The sequence below is a fragment of the Chlorocebus sabaeus genome, chromosome 9 (assembly GCF_047675955.1).
Source record: "Chlorocebus sabaeus isolate Y175 chromosome 9, mChlSab1.0.hap1, whole genome shotgun sequence".
Lineage (NCBI taxonomy): Eukaryota > Metazoa > Chordata > Mammalia > Primates > Cercopithecidae > Chlorocebus > Chlorocebus sabaeus.
In genome coordinates, this window is record NC_132912.1 from 53,725,113 (window position 1) to 53,746,295 (window position 21,183).

The 21,183-nt window shown below is 36.1% G+C and overlaps 2 protein-coding genes across 2 annotated transcripts in view; both read right to left on the reverse strand.

The window, feature by feature from the left end:
- Window positions 1-6,993: 6,993 nt before the first annotated feature.
- LOC119627888 (probable ATP-dependent RNA helicase DDX46) lies at window positions 6,994-9,332 on the reverse strand. Its single transcript, XM_038008884.2, is given in 3 exon segments — window positions 6,994-7,434; window positions 7,437-7,637; window positions 7,640-9,332. Coding segments are annotated over 3 exon segments (2,061 nt in total). The 5' UTR covers window positions 9,060-9,332; the 3' UTR covers window position 6,994.
- A 9,834-nt stretch (window positions 9,333-19,166) lies between these two features.
- Window positions 19,167-21,183, reverse strand: part of LOC103247696 (arf-GAP with GTPase, ANK repeat and PH domain-containing protein 5-like) — a 29,063-nt gene continuing 27,046 nt past the window's right edge. The window contains 1 exon segment of the mRNA XM_073019008.1: window positions 19,167-20,752. Within this exon segment, the coding sequence (XP_072875109.1) occupies window positions 19,913-20,752 (840 nt within the window). The 3' untranslated portion in view covers window positions 19,167-19,912.

Consider the following 21,183-nt stretch of genomic DNA (forward strand, 5'->3'; position numbering starts at 1 on the left):
TTTACACTGTTGGTGGGATTGTAAACTAGTTCAACCATTATGGAAAGCAGTGTGGCAATTCCTCAAGGATCTAGAACTAGATGTACCATATGACCCAGCCATCCCATTACTGGGTATATACCCAAAGGATTATAAATTATGCTGCTATAAGGACACATGCACACGTATGTTTATTGCAGCACTATTCACAATAGCAAAGACTTGGAATCAACCCAAATGTCCATCAGTGACAGATTGGATTAAGAAAATGTGGCACATATACACCATGGAATACTATGCAGCCATAAAAAAGGATGAGTTTGTGTCCTTTGTAGGGACATGGATGCAGCTGGAAACCATCATTCTTAGCAAACTATCACAAGAACAGAAAACCAAACACCGCATGTTCTCACTCGTAGGTGGGAACTGAACAATGAGATCACTTGGACTCGGGAAGGGGAACATCACACACCGGGGCCTATCATGGGGAGGGGGGAGGGGGGAGGGATTGCATTGGGAGTTATACCTGATGTAAATGACGAGTTGATGGGTGCAGCACACCAACATGGCACAAGTATACATATGTAGCAAACCTGCACGTTGTGCACATGTACCCTACAACTTGAAGTTTAATAATAATAAATAAAAAAAAAAAAAAATAGTGCTGCAATGAAAAAAAAAAAAAAAGAAAAAAAGAAAAATAGCACTAAATCAGGTGTGATTAAATCACCTTTTTCTGTTTGTCTCCAACACTGGCATTTATTGACACTTGGAAACTATTTATAAACTCATACTCTTATTGCTAACATCAATTATTATGCAAATACTTGAAATTTTTACTGACTTCATAAATAATGCATAAAAGCTTACAGACTTCAACTAGTGAGCAGTATCTTTTGTGGTTTATAAATACAGAATAAAGAATAAGGTATAGTTTGGATGAATCTGAACAACAGATGTTTCTACTTTATGAATTCTGGTCAAATCATTGGGAAAGAGTTTTATTTATACAATAAGCATCTGCATTTTGGAAAATTAAACTAAAAATTATTTTGTCATTTTCTCTAATAGCTTGGGACCTACGTAAATCTATTAAGTTGACCTTAAACAGAACTGAAGGTGATAGTAGAGGTGTTTAAAATAAGTTTGGATAGTTTTTACACATGTAAATCTGTAACATACCTCTATCAAAATCTAATATTTAAGAAGAATTAATGGAAATTAACTACAAAAAATTTGCATAATCAGTTTCAGCTTGATAAAATGTGATGGGGTATACATATTCTTATTGAAATCCCCTCTAAAGCATAATGGAGATTTTAAACAAAATTAATGTGAATATACAATCTAAATAATATATTTGTGTCATAGAATTTTAGAGTTGGAATCTAGACATATAGATAGATAGATAGATATCTAAAGAGAGAGAGACTGTTCTGTGTAGATATATATACACACACCCTATACATATATATACACACTATATATGTGTGTGTGTGTGTGTGTGTGTAGTGAGAGAGAGAGACTGTTCTGTTGATTTTAAATAGAATGGAAACATCACAACTCAGGATAATTTGCTTGTCAAATCATATACAGAACTACTGTTCTGCGAGGCAATTGTTGATCTTAATCCGTTGTTTTCACCATATGGGGTCTCTATATAGATAAATCTCCACATTTCTGGTCTAAATGTAGAAGACTCTATCCAGCTGTCACTTATGCGTATGAATTCAGCCTAATGTGTCTGGAAATCATCATCATCATCTTCATTATCAATAGCAGTATTCAAATTTGACAAATGCTCTCTATTTTCTAAGTCTTGGGCAAAAAGGGTCATTTCTTAAATCTGAACAGAAATCTCATGACATAGGAACGATGATTCTTCTTGCCTAATAGATATAGAAACAGATACCAAAGAAGCTCACTCAAGATTATATGACTCATAAGTGGCAAAGCTGGTTTTTGAACTCTCATCTGACTTAATACAAACCCCAGGATACAAATGTGATTTCAAATAATAATATTATTTTAAATATTTTAAATAATTTGTATTTTGAATAATTTGATTAAAGACCAAACACCTTGCCTTGTTTTCCAGAATAAATGCAAGCTACCAGCTCCTTGCACTAGCCTAGGCCAGTCTTGTAACGGAAATCCACTGGATTCAAAATCTATTCCTAGTACTTAACCTTCTTCTGAAAATTCCCTCATCTATAAATCTGAGGATGCTGATAGTTGCAAAGATGCCAGGGAAGTTTATAATCATTACTGAACTAATCCTTTTGAAAATATAAAGCGGAATTAAATGTTAATATTACCACTCTTTTTAATTAAAGTGGGAAACACGTCCAAAAAGTCTGTAACTAAGTTCATTACTCCCATTTATGCAGCTAAACTTAAGTCCTACCAAATGTATGTTTAAAGTTGATTAAAAATATGGTTGGCTGCATTTATAAATACCCATTATTAACATGCTATACTGGTAGATATATTTTTGCTCTTATGACTAGAGAGTGTTGTACTTTAGTCAAAAAAAAAAACCTCAATAATTATATGCTCTCCTCCTATTTTTATTTGCAATAGATAAGTATTTATTCATGCATTTGGATTCTTATTGAATGAAGGATGTTATGTCACTTGCATTGAGTATATAGGCATCCCTTTGACAAATAAAATCAGAATCTAAACTACAGAACCAGGTTAAAGTGGGTACAGAAGTACAATTTTAGTAAAGGCCAAAGTTTTGCTAGTGTTTCACTTAAAATTTATTTTTAAGCTTTCTGAATGTTCTCTTAAAGAAAAAGACTTAATTATGTACATACCTTTTTTGTATTGTTAACAGGGTAGAAACATACTAATATGAATGGCATTACCTACATTATATATGTTATACAAGAAAATTACATTTTTATAATCACAATACTTCAATATAAATATGTTCAATATAGTAAAGATGCAGGTTGTATAATTATTTGTCAAGCAAATTCTCAGTTATGTTTGAATTCTATTTAAAATCAATATTAATGTTGACATATTCATATTTAAGGCTTTTTAATTATTTAAATTGGTTCAAATTTGCTGTGTTCAGTATTACTAGTAGTAAAAGTAGGCTCTGGTAGTGAAAATATATTTTTTTAGCTCCCTTCTGTAAGTCTTTCCATTAAATGCTATAGTCTCACATTTTTACATGCCTCTCAGCACCTCACTGCTCTCGTTGCCTATAATATTTTATTAGTTTAATCCTTCTGAAATAATCCTGGTCATTCAAAACCAATACATCAAAATCTTCTAGAGTGAACAAAAGAAAAAACATTTGTGAAGATTAAAAGAAAAAGGAGACTTCTCAGATATAATAACTTTAAAGAATACATCTCAAAATGGTGGTTTGATACAAAGATAATTTAGATTCATCTACTTTGAAAAGATGCTTTCATGACAGTTGAAATTTTTTACACTCTTTTAAGTGTTTTCATCAAGAATTTCTTGTTAAGAGATCATTTGTTAGCTTTCAAGTTCCTTGAGGCCTGGGTCTGAGAGAGTATCTGAACAGTGGGTGCTCAGTACAGGTTTATTGAATTGAACCAGAATAATGTCAGTCATATCAGAAAAAGAATAAGAGGGAAAAAGTAAGAAAGCAGAGCAAATGAACAGCTTTGGTTCTGACACTTGTACAAGTGCTGATTCGACAGCATATAGCCAGGTGTAAGCTAGTGTGTGAGTGAGAAGGTAGATTAATCTGGGCTGACCTTTTCTAATGGACAGAGCAACTTTGATCCTCTATTTTAAAGCACTTAAAGCTTTGATGTAGGAAGGTGTTGTTGTATTTATTGGTCTTGACTTGTCATAGGCTTCTGGCACCTTATTAGCAAATGCAAACCTGCATTTTTTGACTATCTGGTAGATATTTACAGCAAAGACAGCAATAAAGAATTCCAGAGAAGATGTTACTGGCAACTAAGACTCTTTTACTTATCCGAATGGTACCTGAATATTGTTACTGTTCGAAGCTGACATTAATTCAAGGCTACCGAGTATTATAGATGGCTTGCCAAAATACAAAAGGGATAGTGGTTTGTAGAAAAACAAAAATGAAACAAGTAAAAATACACACACACATAAAGAAAGCCTGCACAAATGCAAGAAGACCGTGAGATGGTGTGTCTTAGTTCTGGTATGACTATAAGTTTAATGTCAGTTTATAATTTTCTTAAGATGGGAGTCATAATGATCACGTGCCATGTGAGAACATTTGAGGCAGATCAAAGAAGAGAAAAAGGATAGAAACTCTAGTATTACCAAACCTTTGCTCTGCTATCATTTCTGGAAAAAAAAAAAAATTGTAAAGCTAAGAAAAACTGGGGCATTTTGAAGAAAATGAAGTCAAAAAGGTGAATATAAAACTTTGCTCTAGCAACATCCTGAAAAACTGTTAGAAATAAAGGAATAGGCAGGGTGCGGCGCCTCACACCTGTAATCCCAGCAATTTGGGAGGCCTAGGGGGGCGGATCACCTGACGTTGGGTGTTTGAGACCAGCTTGACCAACATGGAGAAACCCCGTCTCTACTAAAAATACAAAATTAGCGGGGCATGGTGCCGCATGCCTGTAATCCCAGCTACTTGGGAGACTGAGGCAGGAGAATCACTTGAACCTGGGAGGTAGAGGTTGCGGTGAGCCGTGATCACGCCATCGCACTCCAGCCTGGGTGAAAAAAGCAAAACTCCACCTCAAAAATAAAAAAGTAAAGGATTAAAGTTACAAAATCTCACAAACAGGTTCCATTGCCTTAACTTATCTAGCAACTATATAAAAACATTTACTTTTCCATTAAAAACACAAGAGATAGTTTTCTTTTTAGCAATTTACTTGTTTGGCACTCTACATACATTGCTTCATAAAATATTTAAGGTTATGATAGGCAGTCCTGGTGTGGTGGCTCACACCTGTCATCCCAGCTCCTGAGTCCAGAAGTTTGACAACATCCTGCACAACATGGTAATACCCCATCTCTACCAAAACTACAAAAAAAATTAGCCAAGCATAATGGTGTGCACCGATAATCCAAGTTACTGAGGTAGGAGGTTTGCTTGAGCCCAGGAGACGGAGGCTGCAGTGAGTTGAAATCATGCCACCGCACTCCAGCCTCGGTAACAGAGTGAGAGACTCTCTCATAAATAAATAAACAAACAAAGTTATGATAGGCAGAACTTTTTCAGTAGAAAAAAATGGCAAGTGGTCATCATCCACATTTTTCAGTAAAGAAAAAAGCAAGGGTTCAATAATTAAACATAAGTAATTAAAATCCAAGATTTAAAGGAATATCCTATTTGACCAACTTTTCCTCTCTTTTTCTGTGAAAATTTCACCTGAGGATGTCTGAGTATCAGGGGCGGAGTAAGGAGGAATAGGTAGGAAAAGCTGGATAGGAGTAGGATATTTAGCTTTCATTTGACACACAGCCATCAAACTGAACTGTGTGACCTTTTCCATTGTAAACGGTCACATAATACATAACCAAAAACTTTTGAAAAAGCAATGCATGTGTATTTTGAGTTTACATATTGAGTTGTTTGAATAATCATAGATTATTAAATACTAAGATGATATACTCTATTAGATGTGTAATACACATGTCGTATATTTACGACATACATGTATAGTGCTACATTTGTTTTCATAGACATTGAGTTCTATACATGTAAATTAAAGTGATTCGGATTTTCAAGATCTCACTGAAAGAATACCTCTTAGAGCGAAAATCATAAATGAATATACATAAAGTATTTCTAGTAGAAAAATGAATTCCCCTGTCTAGACACAGTCATAAGAAAAAATAAAAGCAGGAAGATACCTGTAGAGATTTCTTACTGCACTGGATATCTTTCATTTGCCCCTGCAAGTCCAATCCCTATTCTCAAACCTGCTCTGTGCACCTAGGAGGCTGAAATACACAATGTACTACTTCCAGGGCTCCCTTACTGCCTGATGTCAGTTGAGTTCAGCCAATAAAAAGCAGGAGCAAGTGACTGCAGGAAGAGAGAAGAGTAAGGACTGGAAGAAGAGAGAAGAGTGCGGCAAGTAGTTACATTCCTGGCTCCCTCCCCCTTCTAGGAGTGCTGGCATTAACTATTTCTTTGACCAAAAGTCACAGATCCAGCCAGGCAGCCCTGTCCTCACAAGCCTCTCTGTCTATGGATTTTAGTAAATTATTTACTTCTCCCCTACAGAACTAGGAATGCTACCAGGGCCCCTTTATTACTAACTGAGAGGTTCTAGACTGTCCTTGTGTGGCTTCCCTGTGGGGTGCCCAAATCTTTATTCCATGTTTCTCAAGTTACCACATCAGTTACCTTTTGGAAACCTGAATGTACACCTAAAATATCTAGAAATTTTAGACCTTTGTTTTCTTTTTTTTTTTTTTACTATTAAATCTTTTTGTATAAAAACCGAAATTAGTCCAACTACTTTTTGCCCATTTATGATGATAAAAATTGAAACAAAAACTCTCAACCTATTTTGTAAGACATCTATTATAACATTCTTAAATTCAGTTCATATTGTTCCACAGAGTCATGTAACATTTAAGCTCAAGGTGGGGATACAAAATATGATAGTGAATTTTACCTTTTCTTAGGAAATGATCACAATTTCATTGAAAGTACAGGATAAAGTGAATAGCCCCTTAACGACTTGTGTACTTTATTGTCTTAAATAGAAAGTTCAAATATTTCCATTTTTTAAACCTCTAGAATATTATCCAGACATTTAAAATATTGATATTTAAGTTTACATTAAAGGACATCATACTCTGAAAACAGGCCAGCTTTAAATATAGTTTGATTGATTGTGGGGGTACTTACGGACAGATTTCTTTACCAAATACTAGTTTCTTGTATTTAAAAAAAATCAGCAAGACAGAATTTTAAAAATCCTAATTTACAATACATTGTAAACTGCAGACTGCAACTGCCACATCTATCATAGACCAGCACAGGTAAAAATCTCTTTTCCGATGTCTATAAGACTTTGTATCTTCCTTTATTTGTTGGTTGGTATGAATTTTGCAGCCGGATCAGCTCTTCTTTTATGAGCCTGGTGATTTCTGCCTTTGCTTTCTGCACAGCCAGTTCATTGGCACTTTCAATTGCCAAGTAAATCCTCCACTCGCCTTCCTTGGGTTCTTTACCAGGAGGGAATTATGTTCCTCTGATTGTAAATGCGGCTTCAGAGTATTCACTGATCCTCTGCAGAGCTTCCTTAGAGGTAACTTTCCACCTAGCAGTCTGTGGGAAGTCATTGATCTCTAATTCTTCTTCGTATCTCTTAAAAGATTCGTTCTGTCCACCATCCTGTCTCTCTTCTTCTTGTTTCTCTAACGGCACATAATTGAGCTTGGCATTGATCTTTTCAGCAAGTTGTTCTGCAATGGTGTTTGCAGAAACAGTGGGAGCCAGAATGTGCCACCTCTAAGAATTGCATTGGTGGCCTCTTGCATCACATCTACCTGAGACTCGATGCCCAAATTCTTCTGGGCGTTGATTCTGAGAGCCAATCTCTTAGCAATTTCTAATTTCTCAGCATTTCCTGCAGTTGGAGCAGGAACACTTGATGTTCCAGGAGCAGCCATATCTTTTACTCTCTTCTTTGAATTAAACATGCTTCAATTTGCTCATCAATGTCAACTGCAGCATCCTCATCATCTGAATCTTGCAGACCAAGAGCTGCTTTTTGTAACTTCTTCCTCTCATTAGCCAAAGCTTGTTCTGTTTCATCAAACTTGAATCCCTTACCAGAGAACCCACTACTCTTTTTAATTATTTTCCCCTCAGCTTTCTGTTGATCTTTGAAATCACTCCACAGTTTCTCTAAATCAGGAGGTACTGTGGTCCCTGACAATTCAAGAGCTTTAATTATGTCACCAGCATAGCGAGCTTGATCTTCTGTGATAAAAGTATAAGCATAACCCTTGTTGCCTGCTCTTCCAGTCCACCCTGCTCTGTGTACATAATCCTCATAATGGTTGGGGCAGCTATAATTTACTACAAGAATCAGATGTTTCACATCTAGAACTCGGGCAACAACAGAGGTAGCCACAAGTTTGCAGGTCCCATTCTTAAAGTCATTTATGATGCTATCTCTGTCATATTGATCAATGCCTCCATGAAGAGACATGCAAGGATAAGATGCTCTCATTAAATCCTTAAGAAGACCATCAGCATGTTCCTGCTTATCCACAAATATAATGACAGATCCTGACTCTTGATAATGGCCTAGAAGCTCAAGTAACTTCAAGAATTTCTTTTCTTCTTCAATCACAACAATCACTTGTTGCTCCACATCCGAGCAAACCACACTCCTGCCTCCAACTTGTACTTCAATAGGTTTACTCAGGATCCTGCTAGCCAAAGCCTCCATAGCTCTGGGAAAAGTAGCTGAAAACATAACCGTCTGTCGATCAGGATGAACATTATCCAAGATGCGCATGACCTGGGGTTCAAAACCCATGTCAAACATTCTGTCTGCTTCATCTAAAACAACATATGTCACTCTTCCAAGATTTGTGACCCGACCACTGTTAGCTGCTAACATGTCAATCATTCGACCAGGTGTGCAAACAATAATTTCAGCACCTCTTTTCAGCTCAGCAATCTGCTCACTGATTCCTGTTCCTCCATAAACACAGACCACTCTAAGTCCCAAAGTCCTGGAAAACTTCTTACACTCTTTAGTAATCTGTAAAGCCAGTTCTCGAGTTGGAGTCATGATGACAGCTACTGGCCCCTCTCCTTCTTCTAATGACCTCCGATCCATGATGTGTCTAAACATGGGCAACAGAAAAGCAATGGTCTTTCCACTTCCTGTTTTGGCAATGCCAATCAAATCTCGTCCAGACATTATAGCAGGAATAGCTTGGGTTTGGATGGGCGTGGGCTTTTCATAGCCACGCTTTTGGAGGGAATTTAAGATCTTCATGGAAATTCCACACTGGACCCAGGATTTAATTGGTTTGGGACAACCTTTTCCTTTAACTGTAATGCCCTCCATTTCCAATTGAAACACATTTACCTCTTCTTGAGACATTTTTGCTAGTTCTGGAACTTCGACATAGAAGTTTTTCCTAAATGGCTCATATTCAATTTTTCCATGATCAACTGGTTCTAGAAGCTTTCACTGTTTTGTTTGATACCCTGTAAGGGCTGTCTGAAGATCAACTTCTTCCTCCTCTGAAGAATACTCCATGGCATCCTGGTCATTCTGCATCAGCTCACCTTTCTTCTTATCAGAATCCACAACTGCTTTTTTGGTTGTTTGGCCGCGCTGGGATGGCCGCCGCCAGTGTAGCTGTCGCTAGGGCTTAGCGCGGATCTTTGCCGGGCGCTGAGGGCAGCGCAGTCTCCTTGTTTGTCCCGTTCGCCTGCGCCTGGTACTCAAGGGCACCAGCATTCCCGCAGTTGGCAGCATGGGTCGGGAGAAACCTTTGTTTTCTGGATCTTTTTCAAGAATTAGTTTAGATGCTGACTTGAGAGGAATTTAGCACAGTATTTTTTTAAAAATACACTTAAAATAATGTCAATGTGTTATTTAATTATGTGATACATTTGTTGCTTTATCTAACTACATTTGCATCTCTTATCTATACCATGCATATAAAAATATATTTGATACAAATTATAATACAAGGCATACAAAAATAGATCATTATAATAACAGAACGTTTTCTAAAGAGATTTTAAAAGTGTAAGTCAAATGCCTTAATGTAACACTACTTCTAAAATGTATTCTAAAGAAATAATCTTGCATGTGTGGTTAGATTTAACTACAGAAATATTCATTGTAACCTTTCTTTAGAAGTGAATATTGAAAACTGAAATAAATCTAAATGTCCAACTTTATAATTGCTAGTTATGGAATACTAACAAATGAAATCCATACTTTTAAGATAGCATTTAGTGACCCAAATATATGTTCGAAATACATATAAAGGAAAAACTGGTATGTTATTAAAGAAGATAGAATAAAATTTATTTTGAAAATGTATGCTAATAAGACAGTTTTGATATTTAGGAAAACTAAAATGTTAGGTAACATTTTCAACAAAATAAAATAAATTTTCTGTTTGCTGAGATTATAGGTGTTTTTTAACAACTTTTAATGTATGCTATACACACTGAACATGTATAATTTATATATCAAGAAAAAATCAATAAGTTCAATTTTTAAAATCAAAAATAAAATCAACATTAATAGATCAGAAAAGATAAAGATGAATTACACTTTTTTCTTTATCTGACAAAAGAGAGTGCATGGTTTATGGAGATAATTTTTTCTCTGGTTTTAGCTCTAAGATATAAAAGGAATTTATTGTATACATCTGGAAATAAGAGGTACTGAATACCTAACATATATTAAGATTAATTACTGTTTTAGCTTTTTTTTCTTACAGTATAGAAGTACTGTGTGATGACTTACCTTATCAACCATTGAGCGAGCCATTTTCAAAGGCTGATTAAAATCGAAGCATTACATAAGCAATTTTCACCAAAGCATTGAAAACTATTATCTAAGATTAAGAAAACACTTTTCTAGGGATCCCTGATATCTAGGGATCTAATGACCATTAGATCTACCTCGTATAATGGAATTAGGACAAGCCAAAGATCTGGATGATTGAATGGTCATTTGGGGATTATTACCATTATACAGCTCAGTTTATGGCAATTTATATACATGTGTTTAGTATTAACTGAAGGAAACTCATAGGAATTAGATGCCAGATATGAGGACCACACACGTATCTTTTGAGTGCTTGTGACCTAAATTGAAAAGTGTGTTTTAAGAGTCTAGGATATAAAACCACCTTTTCTCTATTGTCAAATCCAACTCATTCTAGCTACTGACATAATTTGCACAATATAAATACAAATAATAATGAGCAAATTTATGTGAAAATATGTTTCCAGTGTACAGGTAGTTTTAACCATTCTTTTTAGAAGAAATATCTTAATTGTTGAAATGATTAAGTCATTCACAGGTTTGTTAACAATGTTTTTCCACGTAGATAGAGTGATAATAATTTGTATTACATTTTAGAGTTGTTTGACGCAAATAAGTAAGAACCAACTCAAAATTTTATTGAGGTTAAACTCCAAGAAGATAAAAGGAAAACTAAAATCACAAAGTAAAATATAATTAAAATATTTCAACTAAGAAAAAAAGTAAAAAGTTAAGCATCTCAGACAATGTTCGAGGTTGAAGTTGGTTAATTGCAATGGAAAATTTGCTAATTACCACAAATAGTAATTGAGAGACATAAATATTATACAGGTGTGGCTGCAGGAAGCTGATATTAATCAAACACATTTGGGCGTTTTCAATGCTGCAAAAATTACAATTGCAAACACTGTCCAACTCAAACAAATGTTATGTGAATTTTAAATGAGTCTCAGTAAATTATAATGTATAAAAACAGAATTTTTACTATGGATCATAATTGTTAATGTGTTTCATAGTCAAGGTTGAAATATAAATCAATTCACTCTATTATTTGGTTTGGAAGTTTAAAAGGACAATTCACATTTCCCTTGATATACTCTACCAGTGTCACTGGACTGGTGATGTGACAAGAAACATCTTCTGTAGAACTGAATTGCAATAATATGGAGATTATAACAAAATGATATCTGTACCTAAGAATACTGACTTTAAAAGCCTTCTTCAGATTGCAACATTGATTTCCAGATCTGTTGGGAACGAGCTGCCTTACTTAATGTAACAGTCTTGGCAATGGAATAATCATATATATCACCCATGGATAATTAATTTTTAATCCCTGAAATTCACTGAAATATGTTGAACATAAAAATATACAAATATAATTTTGTATGCTAAGTTTCAGATTCTTTGGAATTTTATTTTAACCATCAATCAAGACAGTATACTGTGAGAAATGTAGACCATGTAATTATAAAGTCAAGATTCAGGAAGTTTATTTTTCTCTTACTTTTAATTATCTCAAAATGATCGTGATTCCTGCAGAGTATCAGTATATCTGGTAAGTGAGAGTCTATTTCTTTTAAACTTCATCTGTATTAACCAGCTTTATATGACCCAAATGTCCCCCAAATTTAAAGCTTTGCACAGTAAGGCCTTATATGTACACCTGGTCTCATTTCAAAAGACTAAAGCAGTTGTTCTCAAATTCAGCTGCACATTAATATAAACTGGAAAACTGTTTAAGCTCCTGATAACAAAGCCACATGTGAGACTAATTTATGCGGAATCACTAGGCCAAGGACCCAGGTATCAGTAGTTTTTAAAACTGTAGAGGGATAACCAGGATTGAGAACCACTGCACAAAATGGTAAATGCAACTTTTATTTAAGTCAATTTTTTAAAAAGAAATAATGGTTGAATTGATACTGATCTTAGTACCAAGTCATGGTAATTTTTTCGGACTTAGAGAATTCATCCTGGCGTTGAGATTATTAAAGGAACCTAGAAATCCAAGTGTTTTTGTTTACATTTTTTCCTGTAAATATTAAGAGTATGCTAGTGCTCATCCTTATTTATTTTGGAAAATATATTAAACATTTGAGATTGAATATCAAAAATCTCTAAAATAATGTTAGAAATACCATTCTTCTATGAAATAAGCTCAATCAAGACACGTATTATAGTCCCCACTTAAGAAAGTCTAATAATAATGCTTGCACTGCTTAAAGATTAGGTTGATAAATTAATTATTGTTAATTCTACTTGCATAATCAACAGACACCTAGAGATGGAGTCTTAAGTATAGACACAGAAGTTGAATACTTTTAAGAACTTTTACATTTACATCCTGGTTAAATTTTATACTCTAAAATTATGTTGAATGGTTGTGATTAGTACATGTGTGATTAGAACTGTCTTTCTCAGGTTATTACACCACCATACAGACACAGCAAAAATTATAGAATTAAAAATAAAGCAAGAAAAATAATGTAACACTTTATTGGCTTCAGACAATTATTTTGAGATCCTAATCCTACCAAAACATTCTGCTTTTCTTAACTTGATTCTACTTTTTTTGTTTGTTCATTTTAATAAAGGATGAACCAATATCCTGAGAAATTTTCAAACAGGGCTGGGTATAACACGAAGTCCTAGATCTCACTATGTTTTAGAAAAACTGTAAAGTATTTCAAATAATCAGTAAAGTTTCAGCTCTGCACCATTGTGTCTTTGTAATATGGGGAAAATCACTTCACTTCTCTCCCTCTCTCGTTTTTGGCACATGTAAGGCAGAGAAAATATCTATTCCAGCTATCCTATAGGTTATTATAAAATGTAATAAGAGATAGAAAATCACTTTATAATGTTCAAGGTATTATAAAAGTAAGCCATGATTATATGTGAGATTTACAGCAGTTTGTTATTTACCATTTAATGTATTTTTAATGTATGTTTTTGCCATATTTAAAAATTATAATTTTTACATTTTGATTTTTAAAATTTTTTCATTTTTACATTTTATTTTTAAGGATTTAGCCTTCAAGCAGAGTACTAAGGACCTTCAACAACAAATGGGAAAGAAAATGAACTAAGTCCATATAAAGGGTTTAGCTCTCAGTGAGATATTCAAGTTATAACCAAATCCTCAAGAGGCTTGTAAACTGACTTTGAGTTTCCAGTTTAGTTATTCACAGATAGGCCTTCATTTGCTCATTCACCTATTCATTCATATATCTACTCATTCATTCTCAAGAAGAGGTATTTGTCTGTATCTCACCATGTGGATGAGCAGGTGGTCAGTTCTCAATTCTTTTGCCATTAAGTGTACTCACCCTTGAGCTCCAGGATGATATTTTTCTCTCACTTTGCTTCATTACCAGAGTGGCTATCAAGAGTCCCTCCCCTACCTTCTTTTTCATTTTTTAATGTTGAAGACCTGGGGTTAATTTCTCGACTTCTTTAGTAGCACATGCATATATATACCACTCAAAGCCTGTTGGACTAAACTGTTAAATTTGTCATCTAGCTAATGTTTTCTCAGAACCGGACAAATTAAACAGATTCAATTGTTGAAATTATTTCAGAAGACAAACAATCATAGAATGGAAATAAACTACAGAAGGTAGGGAACATGAGTTACTAAATCTCCTAGGAAACATTTGCAGAAGATGGTAAAGTATCCAGTCTCGTTGTTATAAATGAATTTCAAAGAATCTCAGAGCAGCTTTACAAAATTTTACGGCACTAACAAATGACAGCCAACCTCTGTAGTCAACACAAAATACTCCATCATCCTGTGTACCTCCTTAAATTAAGCCAATTTCTGCTTACACAGAAAATCTGTCTGTGGAAAACATTGCTTAGAATATGCAAGCACATTAATCTGGAAGCTATAAGAGAAGCGTGCTTCAGAAAACTTTTTAATATTTTTCTTGTGAGTTATTCTCCTTATGCTTTTCACATTACAATAATACCAAATTATCATGGCGTATTTTCTTCACTCCCAGAGCAAGATAAGACTCTAGTTGTTGCTGGAAACTATGCGTTGTCTAACTATGGGTTCACATTCTCCCACAGTGATTCTGGAATCATATACACAAATGAGATCACTGCTGTCAGATCACTGGGATTAAGACTCAACTTCTCTACTCACTGGCCATATAAATATAGATACAAATCCTCTGAGGCTTAGCTAATTATCGGTTGATTTGGTCTACACTTACCACATTAACTATTTCAAAGGATTCATTGATATAACATGTGCTGAGAACAGTTCCTGACTCATAACCATTATTAAGGCAATATTTACCAATGTGTGACTTTAAAAGACATACTACTATTAGAGAATAATTCATACTATACATTCAATATTTAAACAACAGAATTATAATTTTGTGAAGTAAATTTTACACTCAAATAAACAGAAAATCTAATTCTATAATTATTTTTTACAATATTGGGTCATAGACCCAACAAAGAATATATGACTGGGTTAGACATATGTATTTACTTATGCAATTAGTAATAAAATTCTTCACTCATTCCTAGATTTGAATCCCAGATGCTCTGCGTAGCAGCTGTATAGTCGTGGACAAGTTGCTTAATGTGTCTGTACCTCGATTTCCTCATTTGCACTTTAATTTTCTTATGTGATACATATCAAATTACGTAACTCAGAGCTATGAGGTCAGTTTTATCTGAGAGAATCCAAAATAAAATATTTAGCACACATTTCCTAGCATTCAGCATGCATAATAGATACTCAAGGAAATTTTAGATCTCTGTACATGATGAATATATTAAATCCTCAAACTGACTATAATGTCTGAAAATGCATGTTTTTATGTCACTGTACCTCTCACTGCACTTGGCACAGTGTTGTGAATATATTTGCCATTTGTATGTTCTTTCTACCATACAATTCTGCCACTCCAATTAGCATATTGTGTTGGAAAACAATTGAGTGCTTGCTTTATGTTTTACTAAATTTATATGTAACTACACTGACACTTCCTTGCTTTCAGATGCTGGGACTCACTGGTTGCTTTCTAGTTCTCAGGAGTCTCTGTGTGACTCTGTCCTTTACACTTGCCCTGCAACATCACCCTCAGCCCTAGACAAAGTCAACATCATTTTTAAAAACCTTCAAATACGTCTGAAATTCACTGTATGAATGTTCTCATTCTATCAAAACCCTGACCTCACTAACTCAATGGAACAATATAGGATGACAAAGTAGTTTACATGAAAGTCATAGCAAGTTTGCTTTGTTTATTCATCCAAACGTATGTTTTTAAAGGACAAGTCTTTTATCTGAAACATAATTTGAAATTCCAAATAATGTGACTAATAGATTATGAATTTCCAAATACAGAAATAAATAAAACACTTGGGGGTATAGAAAAAGTGAGTGCTGTATCTATTCTTTTCTTATATTAATTTTACCTAGCTGCCAGAATTTAGTTTTTGTCTTTTTTATTCTGTCTCTTTTTCTGAGATGGAGTCTCACTCTGTCGCCCAGGCTGGAGTGCAGTGGCTCCATCTCCGCTCACTACAAGCTCCGCCTCCCAGGTTCACGCCATTCTCCTGCCTCAGCCTCCCAAGTAGCTGGGACCACAAGCACCCGCCACCACGCCCGGCTAATTTTTTTTTATTTGTAGTAGAGATGGCGTTTCACCATGTTAGCCAGGATGGTCTCCACCTCTTGACCTCGTGATCCACCCATCTCGGCCTCCCAAAGTGCTGGGATTACTGGTGTGAGCCATGGTGCCCGGCCCAGAATTTAGTATTTTTAATATCAACTGAGAGATTTAAGGCTATTATAATTTTCCTATTTTGATTTTCCTCTTCTGTTTATAACTCACTTAATTTGACAGTATACACTGTGATGTGTCCCCATATATCAAACATTTAAAATATGTATTTGGAAGCAAAAATTTTTATGTGTGTGTATATATATATAAACATATATATATACATATACATTTTTTTTCAATCGTTCTGTCTCCCAGGCTGGAGCTCAGTGGCTCAATCTCTGCTAACTGCAAGCTCCGCCTTCCAGGTTCACACCATTCTCCCAAGTAGCTGGTAGCTAGTACTACAGGCGCATGCCACCACGCCCGGCTAATTTTTTGTATTTTTAGTAGAGAGGAGATTTCACCATGTTAGCCAGGATGGTCTCCATCTCCTGACCTCATGATCTGCCCGCCTCGGCCTCCCAAGTGCTGGGATTACAGGCCTGAGCCACCGCGCCCTGCGCAAAGATCTATTTTACTAATACCACAGAGGTAAAATCTGCTGCTATTCCTTGATCAGGAGTAAACAAGTTGACTTCACAGCAGTTGATCTAATTTTCTTCCCCATTCATTCAATGATATGTTTTAATTATTATAGAATATACTGAATTAGATAATAAGTCCTTTATTTTTTTCAGAAATGGTTTCTCTCTGTTGCTGAGGCTGGAGTGCAGTGGCACTATCTCAACTCACTGCAGCCTCTGCCTCCTGGGCTCAAGAAATCCTTCTACCTCAGCTTCCTGAGTAGCTGGAACTACAGGTGAGCACCACCATGTCCACCTATATGATTTTTGTATTTTTTTTTGTAGAGACGGGGTAACACTGTGTTGCCTAGGTTGGTTTCAAACTCCTGGGCTCACACCATCCTCCTCCCTCAGCATCCCAAAATTCTGGGATTACAGGTGTAAGCCACTGCACCCGGCTGAGAAGGCTTTTTATTATAGGTTGTTCTTATTGTTTTATTTATTTGGTTTGCTTGTTGCTTTTCAAGGTAAGGTTGACATATAAGGTGGTATAATGCTCAAAGGTCAAGTTGTAGAGATAGCTAGATTGAAGTTCAAATCCAGAGCCAAGTTACTTAGACTCTCTAAGGACTTGCTTTTCCCCTATAAAACTAAAATAAAGTGGATAGCCACTTCATAGGTTTGTAATAAGAATATGATCATGCTGTCACACAGTTGCAAAGAGATACTAAAACCTGGCTCTGGCAAAAAAAAAATATTAGCTATTGCCATTAGGACTGTTCTCCTTAATACCTAAGGCATTTGCTGACAATGAGGTTACTCATCATGTCCTTCCAGGAAAATTTTCCAGGAAAATTTAAAAATGTTTAAAACCTAGGAACTACTTTTAAAATTTAATTTTTGGATCTCACATAACAGCTGAGGAAGAGAGATGGTAGCTGACTGGGGACAGATGTAGAGATCCTTAATGGTATAAAAGTGTGAGAATGTGAAGCATGATAGGATATATTACTCATATAGATTGCAAATACATCTCAAAATTATATTTATCATTCATTTAAGTAAAATTCAACATTGTTTTCTTCAAAGAAGAAATTACACCTTTACCTATTTAACTCTGGAAAATTTTACAAATTGAGCATGCCATTGTTTAGTATGAATTCCTTTATGTCAGCTACCCTGGCTAACTTTGCCTTTGGCATGACGAGCAGAAAGAAAAGAAACAGAATGATTAGTTCTGGAATATGAAAAAGTATCCAAGAAGAGGAGTAGTCTTGAGAAGTAGGGAACAGGATGAAATCACTAGGGGACAGAAGGGTTAGGAGGGAGTGGGACCAGACCAGCACTGAACTCTGCATGCACACATAACAGTCTAAAATAGTCATCCAGCACGCAGACTCTAGGTCAAGATAACCAAGATGAATTGCAACTTCTCCACAAGCAACATGACTTTGGGTAAAGTATTTAAGTTTTCTGTGTCTTAGTTTCTTCAACTGATAATTAAAAATGGTCATGTCTACTTCATAAAATTGTGATAACTTATTAATACACGTAATGAATAGTGTTTGGCATTTAGCTTAATAAGAAGACATTTCATTAAAATATTAGCTACTTTTGTTAGCTAGCAACTCATAATTTTGCCTAAAGCTGACCCCATATCTAGGGTTAGGTTTTGAAAGAAACTCATCACCATCAGAAGTAGGTCTGGAAGTTATAAAGGAAAGCTTAAAGACACAGAAGTATGTGCAACACCTATTTACAAAGGATCCATTGGAAAACCCCCATTGAGCCCAGGTAGATGGCACATGTCCCCTTTGGGTATGTAATTCAGTTCCCTGAGGGTCATTGTACTGTCTTTGTTCCCAAGGCAAACTTTTTAATAATTGTGATCCCACTCAATAGTCATGTTCACTTACTTTATGGGTACATTTGTGGCATATTTTAAAATGTGAAGTTGAGTGCATTTCACTTAAAAACCAAAGGCATATAGTGACTTGTTTCAGAGGAAAAATTATTGATTTTTGTAAATAGGCAGATCTTGTTTGTATTCTAGCTCCATCACTTACTAATTTTGTGATACAGGCTATTAATATCCTATCTGAGCCTGTGTTTCCTCTACAATATGTTTATTTATATAGTCAGTTTTCACATTAAATGGGAGAAAAACTGACATTGTTCAATTCACACCCAGGGAAATTCTGTGTGAAACATATCATATTATATTTCTTTTAATGCTCTAAACAATGTTGTGAGGTAAGTGTTACCTCTGATTTGCATATGAAGACATATATTCCCAGATTAATGAATTGCCCAGTTTCACACAGGGAATAAATTGGAGCACAGGAGTTCTACATAGATAGACCTGTATAACTTCACAGAGTGAAATGGATGGATAAACAATTCACTTTCCAGGACAAATCACAGGACAATGGATATCAGAAGAAATGATGAGACCGGGTAATATTGGATGTTTTGTATATGAAAAAGTAATTTGGGCAACAAATAATGATATAAAGTCACTGAAGCAAAATATATACTACCAAATCTAAAAGAAAATATGCTATTGGTAGGCCATGGCTACATTATAAAAAACATGTCATTTCACATAAAGTACATAGGAAATAGGAGAAACAAGTAACAACACTGTAGAAAGCAAAGAAAATGACTGCAAGATGCAGCCATCACCACCATCTCCTGGCCACATAGGGGCCTCCTCAGAAGCTTAGATGAATGAACGGAAGAGATTGGAGTTATTACAATTAAAACTCAGAGTAAAAGCCTTCCTGGGCTGAGACTAGATCTCTGAGGGAGAGATATGTTCCAACTGCTGCTGTTACCTCTGAAGAGGCACTTTCTGGGGCTCTGAAGAAACTGGTAAAGCGAAACAATTACTGCTCCTACGACAAGGAGATGTTCTTGGGAGAACATCGGCAAGGACAGCAAATAAACAGGAAAAGGAGATCTATTCTTCCATTCTCTTGCCTTTCTATGTTTCTCTAGTACCTCCCAATAGCAGAACCTAGCAGGATCCCACTAGAAGGAACTTGGAAAACGTAGCTTGCTGATCCCCATCATCATGGCATCATAGCAAATTTATTGCAGAGAAATGTAGCTAAGGATCAAGATTATTAGTAAACAATCTTGTGCTAGTCTAAAGTAGCCGGAACTTGCTTTTGCTGTTCTAGCATGACTGCAGGCTGGCCACGATCTGGCTCTCCATTGCTTGGACCCAAGCATCCCGCTCCTCATATGACGTGGCTTCAAAGTGCCACGTTTGGCCAGTGAGGGACACAATGATAAAGTTTTCTGCTTGTTTTGCAGCAGTGCCAGACAGGCCATTGTCTTTTAAGTTGTTGGTGCATTTCTTCCTTTGGTGTTTCTTTTCATTGGCATGAGAAGAGGGGGGTGGGTTGAGCTTGGGGCTGGTGGTGCTGGAGATATTGGGGCTGGAGCATATGGAGTCACCAAGCCTGGTGTCTGAATTGGCTGAGGTACATAGACTGTTCATGTCCTTGAATAGGCCATTGCCTTTAGAGCTGGAAATGGGTGCACAGGCCAGTGTGGCTAGGGGTGGCCTCTTTCCTGGGACTTTGATGGTAGATGTTCGAAGGTCAATCTCTTTTTTGTGAATATTCTTCATATAATCACCTAAGCTTGAATAATAGGTGAGCATGCCATTGTCACAGAGGGTGCAATATTTCTTTTTCCATTTCTTCAGCCATTTCCCACTTAGCTTTAAGAGCATGCCGTGTTTAATGGGGATGGCTCTGCCGCTCCCGATGGTGTCAGCATGGCTCTCCCGGGCTTTGTTCTCTTTGTCTGGATCACTTCCTTTCTCAGATGTAAACAGCTTGGACCAGCGCTTGGATCGATTGTGAACGGGCGTGGGTGTGTCAGCAGTGGGAGGAACATTGACCTGAAGGTCCTCCTGGCTGGTGCTGGGAGTCGATGGAATGGAGAAGGAATCGTTACTAAAACTCCCACCTCCATTTCTTGTCTGGGTAATTTGCATGGTGGAAACCTGTGTGGAACAGGAGGAGGAATGGCTTCGAGAATTGGGTAGTGACTTGCAGGGTCCTATAGACAGCTCACAATTACCTTTTAAAAAGATACATTTTCTGTGCCAGGCACAGTGGCTCACACCTGTAATCCCAGCCCTTAAGGCGGCCGAGGTGGGTAGATCACGAGGTCAGGAGTTCAAGACTATCCTGGCCAACATGGTGAAACCCTGTCTTTGCTAAAAAAAAGGAAAAAAATAATTAGCTGGGCACGGTGGCACATGCCTGTAATCCCAGCTACTCGGGAGGCTGAGGCAGGAGAATTGCTCGAACAGGGACCTGGGAGACAGAGCCTGCAGTGAGCCAAGATGATTGTGCGATTGCACTCCATCCTGGGCTACAGAAAGAGACTCCATCTCAAAAAAAAAAAAAAAAAAAAAAAGATACATTTTCT